The following is a 13,731-nucleotide window of genomic DNA, read 5'->3' as shown; positions in this document are numbered from 1 at the left end:
CTTATACTAGAGTCTATAAGTTTACCATTTTTTGTGGTAAAATTAGGTGCCTCGGCTTATATTCGGGTCAGCTTAAATCTCTCACAAATCACCCCCAGCAAAACATTTACCAAACAAATGTCAGCATCATCTCTCACAAATCACCCCCCTCCCCACACTTCTAGCAAAACATACACGGCTCTCTCCCAGAGGCACAGCTAGGGAAATGGGGCCTGGGGGAAAATCTGAGTTTTCTGGGGGGGGGGGGCATGGGCGACCACCTCCCCACAACAAAAGAATGATTTTTTTGCACCAGGTCATCTCAAAGTCACTATCACATTATAGAACATTCCCCACCTCACAAATCTCCATACCCAGGGCTCCCTACTTTAAACAACATCGAAAGTGATGCTGTTTCAGGGTGGATTCCAATCCCACTCCCCAAACAGCATCATTTTTATTGTTGTTTAGATTAGAGAGCCTAGATTCTTCTTTTAAATCCACCTTAAAGGGAGAATCTGGACTCCCTAGTTTAAACAACATCGAAAGTGATGCTGTTTCAGGGTGGATTCCAATCCCACTCCCCAAACAGCATCATTTTTATTGTTGTTTAGATTAGAGAGCCTAGATTCTTCTTTTAAATCCACCTTAAAGGGAGAATCTGGGCTTCCTAGTTTAAACAACATTGAAAATGATACTGCTTCAGGGTAGATTCCCCACCAACCCCCAAACAGCATCACTTTCAATGCTGGTTGTTGTGAGTTTTCTGGGCTGTGTGGCTGTGGTCTAGTAGACCTTGTTCCTAACATTTTGCCTGCATCTGTGGCTGGCATCTTCAGAGGTGTATCACGGAGAGAAATCTGTTATAACCTGTGTCCAGACTTCTCTTACAGCAGACTTCTCTCTGTGATACACCTCTGAAAATGCCAGCCACAGATGCAGACGAAATGTTAGGAACAAGATCTACCAGACAACGGCCACACAGCCTGTAAAACCCACAGCAACCAGTTGAATCCGGCAGTGAAAGCCTTTGACAATACTTTCAATGTTTTTAAATCTAGAGAGCCCAGATTCTCCCTTTAAATCAATTTCAAAGGGGGTGGATTTAAAGGGAGAATCTAGGGAAAATTTGAGGGTGCCTGTCAGGGAAGCAATCTTTAAGCTAGCAGTACCAAAATTTCAGGCTACCTTCTGGAAACTCTCCTGATGATACCACTCAGGTTTGGTGAAGTTTGGTTCAGGGGGTCCAAAGTTATGGACCCTCAAAAAGGTAGCCCCACCTACTATAAGCTCCCATTGGATGGGAGATGGGGCACCCACTTTGGGGGTCCATAGATTTGGACTCCCTGAACCAAACTTCACCAAACCTGGGTGGTATCAGCAGGAGACTATCCTGATGATACCACCTAGTTTTAGTGAAGTTTGGGTCAGGGGGCCCAAAGTTATGGACCCTCAAAAGGGTAGCCCCATCTTCTATTAGTTCCCCCTTTGGGAGTCCATAACTTTGGACCCCCTGAACCAAACCTCTCCAAACTTGGCTGGTATCATCAGGAGTGTCACCTGATGATACCCTGAAATTGTGGTGCTGCTAGCCTGAAAACTGCCCCACCTTTTGGGCAAAAAGTGAAAAAACACTAAAAAGTACGAACAAACGTACCTGAAATGTTTGTGCCCCCCACGTGACCAAATGGGGGCGCCAGGGGACATAGAGTACCCCATGTACCTAGGCAAATATGCCTCTGCTCAGGGGTCATGGAAGACAACTCTTTTTAGTGACTTCTAATTTGAAATTTGTCAAGATATTCTTCCCAAAGATTCTTGTTAACCAATCCTGAGCAGTTAAAGCCTTTCAAGACCAATTAATAGGCTTATAAGGGTGTGACTTTGTTTAGAAAGTTGTTTTTGTCTTCATCTTCCTGTAATGTGTTTTGTAAAACAGTTAATTACTCTGAGTTATTTTGCTCATCTGCATCCCATGTTTGGTTTAGATTTCTTCTTTCCCACCTATAGCTAATACATGTATGCAATATCTTTCTGTTCTAGTAGTGCCTACACATCTGGCCTTAGCATGCTGAAGAACATAATTTTTCCTTTTGCTCTTCCTATTTTGATCTGAACAGCAAAACGAAGAGCAGAAAACTTAAGCTATAATTAACTACTTTTTGATTTTGCTGGTACATGGCAAATTTTGTCTGCGGGCTGAAGAAGAGATAATATGCTTTGCATACTGGAAACATATTGGAAACAATCAGATAGGACTAACCTAGCTGCCTCTCTGGTGTTCAAACAGCCAACAGAAGAGAAAATGCAATTTGGAACTTATCTGTCCAAGGCAAATGGAAAAGCTCATCTTCACTTTTTATCATCTTCTTAGAATTCTGATCCACCCCCGCTCCCACTAGTGTTAATATTCTTTTAACTTTGCTTTACATTAAGCAAATTTATTATTTCAGCAAAACAAAGATTGTTTGGGGCAGGAGTATTTGTGTACCTCTTGATTTTTTGCTTCCTTTATTTAGTACTTTTAATCAATATGATGTTCAAGCACACCCTTGCATATTCTAGCACACCTTCCCTTTATGTTATTGTAGGTTCTGGATATCGTTCTGCTGAGCTTAGAACACAGACTAAGATAAAAAAATTGAACATTTTGTTTAAAACAAACAAACAAAGGGTCTGTTGGAGGCACTGGGGTATTTAAAAATGTCATAATAATGACTATAGATAAGACTACTTGACCAACTGCCATTACCAAAATAAGTAAACATAATAACAGTATAGAAATTCTGTTACTAGGGCTCTGCATATGCAGAATAGATTTCTTGTTAGAACAGGAAGTATCAATGCTCTGATTCAGTATAAGGCAGTATCACATAACAGACTGGAAAAGCCACACGTGATTGATAGCAATTTGTTTAGAATCCAGAAAGGATAAGCAACTGTCTGCAAGGGCTTATGGGTATGATCTCATTGCCCTCTCCGCCTTCATTGACAGCCGCTACACTAGAGCCTCTCTCTTTTCCTGCTTTCTTCTCTTTTTCCCACCTGCCAGTCCACCTAGCTTTATTCAGCTATATTTATAGCTATATTTATTTACTTAAATTATGCCCCCTTTTTCTTCACAATGGAGACTCAAAGCAGCTTACATCATTCTCCTATCCTTTTTTCCCCTCACAACACCCCTGCATAACTGGCCCAAGATCACTGAATGAGTTTCCATGACAAAGTGGTCCTTTGAACCTGGATCTCCCAGATTCTAGGATGGGCCTTTCCCCACTTGCCAATTGTTGCGGGCCAATCTGGCAAAATGACCCGGGGTTCTGCAGCACTCCCCACGGCACCAGCGACAGCAACGCGGCCACCCCAATTCTGGCGCTGTTCCGCCCCCTTAGCGCGCGTCATTTTTGGACCGGTCGGAAGAGCAACATTTTGGAGTACCCCGCACCGAGCGCGGGATTGTGGGGAACATTGGCAGTGGAAAGCGAAACTAAATTTTGTGCCGTTCCCGGTGACGTTCCCTTTCCATCCAATCAGGCCACGGCAGGACAGTGAATGTGCATTGCGCATGCACAAATTTTCTTTTCTATTTCTGCCATTTCCATTTACAAAACCGTTGTTGTCTGAACGTCTAGTCGAGCACACGTAAATACAAAATTGTGAATCAACAACTCCACGTCCACAGATATTAGTTCCACAGATATTAGTGTGCTGCAAGGAACGAGCCAATCAGAAGCCAGAACAGGAGGTGGACAAAACGCGACTGGCGACGTTATAATGACACGTGCACGTGTCGATGACTAAAAAAAAAGAGTCCAACCTTCGAAACGGCGTGCCAGCCAATCAAAACAGAGACCTGCCCTCCGATGGCTGCGATTGCAGCGGAACACGTGCTCTTGGGGAACGCTGCAATTCTGACCCCGCATTATTTAGGGAAGATTTCCCGAAGAGCAAAATGATGTGGGGAACAACTTCTCCGTGCTCAAAAGCTGCGGAGTCTAACAAACGCGGGGTAGACACCCTTTGGCCCACAATTGGTAAGTGGGGAAAGGCCCTGAAAGTCTAACTGATTTGGGGGATACCTTCTGTTTAACAGTAGCCAGAAGCCAAATCCAGGGGACTAATTCAAGTCATGGGGAACAAATTGTCCTGTGGTTGCTAGAGGCCTAGTCTCAATATATCTTCCCGCAAAGGCTACAACAGCCCTAGAAAGGGCGCTGCCTCCACCTGTGCTTGTAGTGACAGAAACAAATGCTTGAAGGTTGGCAATACTGTTGTGGTTGCCCAGAAACAGACACAAAGGGCATTATTTTATTAAAGCTACAGGTGCTGCTTTTCCCCCCTGCAAACCTCAAGCATTTTCCAGGTTGGTAGAAAGATCTTTCTTGTCTCTCATTGTTCCAGTCTCCAGATTTAAATATCCACAGACCTGACATGTTGAGAATTACATTGACAGGTGGGAACCTGCAAGAAACTTGGGGGAGCAGCTATTCCATTCCACCCACCTTTTATTCTTCCCCTCTCCACCCTGCTTCTCTGTTCCTTATTTCTCCCTCCTTCTCCCTGTTTTCTTATCCTCTCCTCCATGCCTTACACTTTCTCTCTCTGTCTCCCCACACATCACTTTCTGTTTATGGCCACAATCAACCACCCAGTTGCTTCCAGTTCCGTCCCACAGCAGCAGCGGTGTCACTCCCAGACCGCCTAACCTCAGAAATCAGTTTCCCCTTAGGGTTGCCAGATTGAAGTTGGGAAATTCCTGAATATTTGGGGTGGGATTTTGGAAGGGTGATGTTTGGTGAGGGAAGTGACCTCACCAGAGTATAATGCCATAGACTCCACCCTCCAAAGCAGCCATTTTCTTCAGGGGAACTGTTCTCTGTCATCTGGAGATCAGTAATAATTCCATGTGATCTCCACCCCTCACCTGGAGGTTGGCAATCTAGTTCCCCTGGAGGTGATGGCTGCATTGGAGGGTGATGTCTATGGTAATTTACCCTTCCGAGGTAAATTTACCTTCCTTCCCCTGCTCAAATCTCATCTTCCCTAGACTGCACCCTTCAAATCTCCAGGCATTTGCCGACCTGGATTGGTAACCCTCTCTCCTTCCCACCCAACATACCTTTATTTGCCCCTCTGCCTTAAGCTTTCTGTCACCTCCCTCCCTGTAGCCTTTGCCCTTCTCCACAATGGGGACCAAAGCAGCTTATATTAATCCCCTCTCCTTTTTATCCACACAACAATGCTGTGAAGTAAGTTAGGCTGAATGTATGTGACATCCAAAAACACCAAGTCTGAAGTTCTAACCACTATACCACACTAACATTCATAGGCTGCTGTTGAACATTAGCAAGCAACCAGCCCTAGTTGGGACATGCAAGTCAGGTGGTATCACCCATATGCTGCTAGGCCTAGGGTTGTCAACTGCCAGGTTGGATCTGGAGACCCATCAGAATTACAACTGAACTCTAGATGAGAGATCTGCTCTCATCTAGAAACGGTTGCTTTGGAGGGTACGCTACATGACAATATACCCTGCTGAGGCCACTCCCCTCTCCAGGCCTAACCACATCTCCAGCAACCCTAGCTAGGCAAGGCTGCAGTGAGTCTTCCCTCAAAGGCCAAAATAGGCCTGGAAAAGGCTCTGCCCCTTCTCCCTGCCTTTTACTGACAGAAACTGAAGTCTGGAATCTGTTGTTTCTGATTTTTCTGCAAACCCTTTCAGGTTTGTAGAAAGATAAATGTGATACATTCACATTTAAGTATCCAAAAATTTGGCCAAGTTTCCTGTTGGATAAGATGACGATTTTCTTCAGCTCTGAGCAGGTCCATTGTTCAAACATGATGGTAGTGCTTAAGAATCTAAAATATTTTTCCAGTACTTTTCAGGAAGTTACTATCACTTAACTAAAGGTAGTAAATTATAATTCAACAATATTAAGATAACATTTTACTACCTGTCCATGTTTCAAATCCTTCTGTGAATATAACCTTTCTCTTCAGCCTTCCTGGCAGTTGATTCTAGAAGTTGATAAACCATTCTAATACCCTTTGGGAGTTAAGGGCCAAACTGCACAATGACTGACAAATTCCATGACTCTTCCTTTAAACTTTTATTACAAATCAAAAACAGATGCAGAAGGACTTGAGGTTAATGGAACTGCTTGGGCATGTTTAAACCTTTCCCTTCAAGCCACACATAAACCCAAATATCCCCCAAACATCAATTTTTTGCTCTACAGCAACTAGGAAGGGAAGACTAAAAGAGAAAAAAATAACCAAAATGATTAAGAAAACTCTTACTCTGCTCTATCCCACTGATTAATTTTGCTTTTGGTTTTAAAAAATTGTTGGAAAAAAGATTGTTAACAAATAGTTTCACTCTAAGTACTAGCTTTTGTATTTGTCAGTGCCCTGCTGACAGTGGCATAGAATTTTCAACCCAGATGATACACCCTTAAGGCTGATTTAAAAAAAAAAAAAAAAAGTACGACCAACTGTGATCATCACACAATTCTGAAATCTGTGCATATAAGTATAAAATAAATGGTTTCCTTTATAAAATTAAATGCATACAAAACTTAGAACTGCACAAGGTATAACTTACAGTTGGGGGCTTTGTGACATAGCAAGTGGGTCCTGGTTTCATTATGCTGCATTGTCTAGTAGTTCAACATCAAATATTAACAAAAAGTTGCTGGGATCTTATTTGTGTGTAAATGAGCAGAGACTATAAATACTGTGTCTAGAAGTAGGATGCAACACCAAACATATTTAAAAGATTCAAGTAAATAAAAAGATTCAAATATAAAGAACCTCAAAATGTGTTTTTAAGCTATTCACAATTTCTGCATTTACACTTGATAGCAAACATCTATTATTAAATATTATCACTTAAAGGCAATCTGTTTATTAGGTGCCAAGTACACCAATTTTGTAGCCAAGGATATAATTTTATATTTACATCCCATATTTCTCATCAAAGAGGACTCAAAACATTTACAACATCGTGAGGCAGGTTGGGCTGAGACACAGTGATGGTCCCAAGGTCACCTAGCAACCTTGTATGGTAGAGTTAGAATTCAAATTTGGTTCTCACACATCCTAGTCTGACACTACACCTTGCTACCTCAGTACTGACCATTCCGCCAGTAACCTACGACTGCTGTGGTCTAACAAAAGTCCTTACAAATGTAATGGTAGGATACACAAAATTAACTCAAAATATATATTATTGTTTTTCTGTGTATATTAAATCAATTCCAATTAATATCAAATATAGTGCTCTATAACATTAAAATGTTTAATTCTTGCCTTATCCCACAAAAACCCCATGATATACGTTGTAGGAAGCAACACCTACAGCCACATAATGGGGTTCAAGACCAAAGCACATTATATTTTGTACTTAGACATAAACTACCAGGGACCCCATAACAAACGGGAATCTTGCCAAGCCTCCTCACAGTATCCTCATAGTTCTTCCCCATTACAGGCCCCCACATCTTCTCCCCCTGCTCTTCTTTCCTCTTACTTTTCAGTTTCCCCAATTGATACATCACTTTTACTCCTGTCCTTCCTTCCTTTCACCTGGCACCCACAGTGGCTTTCCCCCTTTCTCTTCATCTTCCACACAGATCTCCTATCTTGCTTTTTTGCCCTGCCCATCCTTTCTTTCCCCCATTCATTTCCAGTTTTAAAATGAAACTCTGGTAACCATTTTGGATTATGTAGGCAACCACAATCTATATCAGTAATGTCTGCAGCTGCCTAGGCGATCAAAATGGCTGTCAGGATCTTGTGAGGTACTTTCATAAGATCTCAGCATTTCATTTTACCATCTAATTTTTCTTATTTTTCCAACAAGCCTGGGAGTCACTCCCACTTTCCACATCTCCCCTATTTGTACATGATATCATTGTCCAGAGTTTTTGCCCTATTTTTTAGTGCTACACTCAGAGGTTGTGCTAAATTGGATGCATGATATTCATGCACACATTGCCTCAACATGTATGAAGTGCATATATTGGTAAAGCCCAGTCAGTGTTCCAATAAAACACTGCAAACATTAAAACTTGAGCAACCTTTACACCAGGGATCTCCAATATGATGCCTGTGGGCACACTCACGTTTCCTGCTGCCTACCAAGTGTTTCAGACAGTGCGCAGGACCAAGGCCATTGAGGGGTTGATTGGATTTGCAGATTTTCCCCCCAACAATGATACTTTAGCAGCAGCTGCCAATACAGTACAAGGATCATCACTGTGTGACTGAAAGTATAACTCATGGCAGCCATTTTGTGGCAATGCCCACCACACTGTCTCAAAACTCCAAAGGTGCTTACAAGCTCAAAAAAGTTGGAGACTCCTGTTTTAAGTGTTGTAAGAGGTATTTAATTCATTTATTATTAGATTTGTACCCTGCCCTTCTCTTCATGGGCTCGGGGAAGCTACCATCATTTAAAATAACTTACAGTTAAGATCCATAAAACAGGACAGTAAAATCATATGAACATCTACCATGCAAACTATACAGTTTCTCAGGCATCAAGGGAAAGAGGTGGCAGATGTCCAGTAACAGATGGGGATAAAGATAGGGAAAAGGCCTAGATGGAAAACCATAGCTGCCTCAACCATATGCCCGGTGGAACAGCTCCATCTGACACTCCCTGTGGATTTGTGCTATGTACAGAAGGCCTGGATCTCACCAGGCAGAGCGTTCTACCAGGAGAGGGCCAGGGCAGAAAATGCCCTGGTTGAAGCTAGTCAGATATCTTTTGGGGCCTGGTTGAGGCTAGCCAGAAATCTTTTCGGCCAGGGACCACCAGTAGATTCCCATTCGTTGAGCAAAGTACTCATTGAGGGGTATAGTATGTATATATAGTATTCAGACTTCTGTAATGTAGAAAACATGAAGGGTAATCAAACCCAAACATGATGTTTAACTTAAGTATCCTAGGTTCCAACTCAAGTCCACAAATTTGAATGCATAGAGTGGAACCAATCCTTTCGGGACATTGTGTGCCACACATATTCAGCTGAAACATTAAAGTAACGACATTCTACCTAGTGCACAATATGGTACATGTGCAGCTCCCAACAGAGAAACGGACAGGGGCAGAAAAGAATGGCCAGATTCACAAGTCTTGATGGTCCTTCTGAGGGTGTGCTACCTTTGGATCTCTGCTCAAGCTGTACCATATCTACATAATGCTCTCCAGAAAAGAATCTGATAAAGTTTGAGAAGCTCCCTCATTTCAGTTGCTGTGCTACACGTATCCACAGCTAACTTAGGGCAGCCTAAAATGTGAAAGAAAGAACTGCAATTAAAAGGCCGGTTCAATCACATTACCTATGGTGTATACTCCTTTGAGAGATGCTCATTCCCCTGCTAGCTGATGTTGTACTTTCCTCCTGCTCCTTGCGGTATAATCTTGGGAAACTTTGATGGAAACTCGGTGACAGCAGGGAGGAAGTGGAAGACTTCCCGGCCCCCTCATCTTCGGAGCTAGCAGGGGAGGATCGAACAGAACAAGGTGCTCCCCGCCTGCTCTTCGGGGGCACGGAAAGGGGCATGGTGGCGACAGAGATCTGCGAAGGGAAACAAGAGGCTCAGCCGCAGCCGTTCCTCAAGGCCGCCTCCCCGCCCTCCTTATCCCTCCCCTGGACCAAGAGGCCCGGCCCACTCGCAAAAGCCCCGCCCCCGCCAACGGTCCAAAGGAAAGAGAAGTGAAAAGCGACTGTTCGTTCTACCTGAGGCCGCCGTTTTGAAAGCCACAGCGTCTGGTCTGTTCCCAGCTGTCCCCGCGGCCCAGCTGGCTCCACCAATCACCAAACCCGATGGGCGCCATGGTAACGAGGACGCCTCCAGCCTACCCGCGGCCTGCCTCGGCGGCACCTACTGCCTTGCGCGTTACGTTTTCAGGAGGACGAGAGGTTCTTCCTCCGATTCCCTCCGAGAAGCTCCCCTTGTCCCTCTTTCTCGTTTTCTATCCAGCCACCCGCCCCTTGGCCTCTCGCCTTCCGCCCTTCCCCCAACTCCATTATCACAGATCAAATTACCTCAACAATGACGCCGGTGGCCGTCGTCATTATGGGTACTTTTTATTCCCCAACAAGCCACAGCCCGAGGAACAGTCTTAGTCCGGACGGCTCAGGGTTGGGTGTCTGAGGTCCTTCGACAGACCCTCTCGGACACTAATAGCCCCCCCACCCCATTAAAACACACATACAGAGAAAAATAGCCTCTCCCATTAAATAAGAGCAAGATCATGCTTCCAATAGCCCACGGGATACAACGCTGCTTGATTATACTGCAACCGGAAATAATGTTTAAACCAGGCTTCACGGGGAACACGGAGGCACTTTTTTTGTTGTCTTAAGGATGTAACTCATGAGCGACGTCCATGACTTCAAGGTTCATTATGAGACATATCGCTGGGACAAGATCGGGGAGAGAATGTCCTTGTTTTAGGGCAGGAGCAGTCAGTCATGACAACTGCGTGAACAAAGGCGAATCAACTAAGGTGGAAGATCAGTGACTCTAGTAGCAAGTGTCTCGGTTCACACCTTCTAATAAACACTATCGTTTCATCTTTTGGGTTCTGTCGGGGTCTGCACCAGTGCTTTCTGACATGTAAGTCGGGACCCAAAATTAGGTTGTGAAGCAAAGCAGCCCTTCCCAATGGCTGCTCTTGCTCTTTGCATCCTTCTCTTAGTTTTCTCCTTGCCAGCTTCTAGCATTCTCATTTCCCCTCCCTCTGTTACAACACTGAGGGGAGGATAGCCCTCTAGAAACTAGAAATGTCATGGTAATAGCTGAAAAGGGAGAGAGGGTAGGAACTGTTCAGTATGCTATGGAAAAACCAGAAGATATAAAAAGGCAGGTTCATGCAGGGGCTTTGTTTGGTGCTGTTCCTTTTGCAGCCGAACCTCTTACCCAACCTACCTCACTGCCCGCTACCTGCTGTGGGAGATGTTTTGCACTGAGCCCCTTGCTGTCAACTTCTTAACCACCATTTGTCATCTTCACATATATTTTCAAACTCATGCCTCCAAGCGTACCTCCTCAAACTCTTGCTGTGAACCAGATGGCAGAGGAAGAAATGAACTCATAATGGGGACAAGCTGCACCTTTTGTATGGTGTTGGTTTCTCAAAAACATCTGGTTGGGCACTACAGAAAATGGAATGCTGGAATAGGTGGGTGTCAAGTTCATAATTTGCCTAGACCATCAAAAGACCTTGGACCAGCCCTGGATGGGTCACCATATGAAGTAAATTTGGACTTCTGGGTCACAATACCAAAAAGTTTTAGGAATCACTAGTCTAGAAATCCCTTTCAAAGAGGACCATATGAATTTCCTGTTGCTTGAAAATAAATTTAAACATGATCCCAAAGGTTTCTCATAGCTTCAGTATGAACTACGATCTCTTTAAGCTGGGTTCTCAGCCACTACATACATGTACACCATAAGCCCATAGTTATAGCTTCACAATTCCCGGCTGCAGGAATGATCTACTCAAGCTGAGTTGAGCAAGAGTTGTGTGGAATAATACATGGAGAGACTTCTTATACACCATCCTTGCCATTTGATTCAACCCTTTGCTTACAAAGTATCCTATGGAAATAAAAAACTAAGGGCTTTAATGTTTTTTTCTGTTTTAATGTTAATAAAAACTTCTTCTGATGGAGGCTGAAAAGAAAAGGAAAAACCTGAACTGCTTTGTCCCATACTTTTTGTAAGAACTAGGGAAAGAACCATGTTGCCCAAACAACGTACATTCCAACAACATTTAGATAAGTGCTAGATAGAAAGAAGCTTGCTGATTACAGCAGAATATGGAGGGAAGGTACAACACAACTTCTTGCACTTTTACTCTTGCTCACATTTTGTTGTAACTCCTAAACACCCAGGTAATCAGCAATCTATTCAGTCACTGGGACAACATTTACAATGAGCTGGATTTAGGCTTTCCCTATTGCTCTGCATATTCCATTTTCTTATTAATTGTAGCTCAACTGATTAAAACAAATATTTTGACTGGACAATGAATGTCATACTTAACTCTGTCTTTCATTAGAATCTTGGGAGATTAACATATTTACAGACTAGAATGTGTAATTTATTGATACCCCAGAACATGCCATACTTGGCAAAAAAAAATTATCCAATAGTGGGAACAAAATACTGTTATTATGGATTTCATTAACAAAATAGCACTCACTTATACAAGAATGGGCCTATAGACCCTCAAGTGAGCACCACAATTTCATCAGCTGGACACCTGTTTTCCTCCACCCTAACCAATTCCTAAGGGAAAATTATAACTGAAATATGCAGGTTGTTTTTTTTAAAATACCACAGCTATTTCAGTCTGTAATACAATTGTGTGGTTCTGAGGTATGTGTTGTAAGAACCACTGCAGGAGCAAGAAGAATAATGAGCTCCAGCCTCCCCACCCCCATCCCAAGACTGAGTAGTGGAATGTTAACAGAAAGAAGAAAGCTTTATGATTTTAAGTAGCAATACCTCACAATTTAGGAGACAGAAGAAAAATGAACCATTTTCACTGATTTAAGAGCAAATGACTGCAAGAATACCTGTTCAATCCATACACAGGCACAGTTTGCCCAGAATGAGTGACTGTGGTACCACAAAATAGGTACTATATGTGTATGTATTACTTTACTAAGAATGCCTATGTATATTTGCTTAATAGTAACAGCCAATGAGTTCAGAAAGGTATATTCCAGAGTGTATTTAGCATTGCTGTTTGCAGTCTTATAGTAGAGAGCCATATAAACTATGAAGCTGCTTGTAACAGTCAGGGTATTGGTCCGTCTACCCAGTATTATCCACCGACAGACAGTAAGAGTTTAACATAGGACATTCTGCATACAAAGCTTGTCTCTATCTTGGTCATATGGCTCTGCTTCCAACTCAAAGTCCACTTAAATCAGTGATATATACTTGGACAATATTGGACTGATCACAGAAAAATAGCCCTCATCAGTAGCACAAGACTTCTCAGCACATATGAGCTTTGTTTACATCTGAAGTCATGAAGTAGTCCATGCCTTCCTCACAGGAGATGGGCAGGGCTGTGACTCAGTGGTAGAGCATCTGCTTGGCATGCAGAAGGTCCCAGGTACAATCCCCAGCAACTTCTGAGACCTTGGAGAGGCCCTGTCTTTTGGGTAGTCAATACATCCTTTGATGAACCAAAGGTCTAGTTCAGTATAAGGCAGCTTCATGTATTCACAACAAAGTAGTTGGGAAGCAGTTGTTCAGTACCAGGCAGATTCATACTAACCTTTGATCTCTGGATGTAGGAAGACTAAAGGCTTTGAATAAAATTACACAAAGGAAGCAAGTGGCCAAACGGTTGTAGATCAAAGAGGCTGATTTACAGGGGGGGCCAGGAAACGGAGTTTACCTGAGAACCAAGGGGAGAGAACCAAGGGGATTCTGATCCAGGCCAAGCAGGAGAAAGCAACTCCTGAACCCAGGTCTGCAACAAAGAACATGCTTGGAACGATGCTGTAGCTGAGAAATCTATGTATTATAACATTTTTCTGTTTTTCTGTGTTTCAATAAAATCTTTGGAAAACTCAGCGGGTTTTGAGTATCTGGAAAAAGAACCCAGGATTTATAAGACAGGGCAGCACCTCATCCCTGGTCTTTTGACAGTAGTCACACAACTGTTGTAACAAGGGGAAGCACTAGTAGAATCCTATTCATGGAGTGAGAAGA

General features: G+C 43.1%; 1 protein-coding gene across 6 annotated transcripts in view; it reads right to left on the bottom strand.

Moving 5' to 3' along the window:
• CCDC34 (coiled-coil domain containing 34) overlaps positions 1 to 10,082 on the bottom strand; it is a 38,257-nt gene extending 28,175 nt beyond the window's left edge. For 4 of the 6 annotated variants that reach the window (XM_048486566.1, XM_048486561.1, XM_048486563.1 and 1 more), the window contains exons 1-2: positions 10,038 to 10,082; positions 9,328 to 9,566 (exon numbers count right to left, since the gene is read on the bottom strand). In XM_048486566.1, the coding sequence (XP_048342523.1) occupies positions 9,328 to 9,566; positions 10,038 to 10,067 (269 nt within the window). In that variant the 5' untranslated portion in view covers positions 10,068 to 10,082. Of the gene's footprint in view, positions 1 to 9,327; positions 9,617 to 9,728; positions 9,855 to 10,037 lie in introns of those variants that run through there. The other 2 variants (XM_048486564.1, XM_048486565.1) reach the window with 2 other exon arrangements.
• Positions 10,083 to 13,731: the final 3,649 nt, after the last annotated feature.

Source organism: Sphaerodactylus townsendi, linkage group LG02 (assembly GCF_021028975.2).
Source record: "Sphaerodactylus townsendi isolate TG3544 linkage group LG02, MPM_Stown_v2.3, whole genome shotgun sequence".
NCBI classification, from domain to species: Eukaryota; Metazoa; Chordata; class Lepidosauria; order Squamata; family Sphaerodactylidae; genus Sphaerodactylus; species Sphaerodactylus townsendi.
The sequence above is the reverse complement of the archived record's forward strand: the minus strand, read 5'-3'. Positions and strand labels throughout refer to the sequence as shown.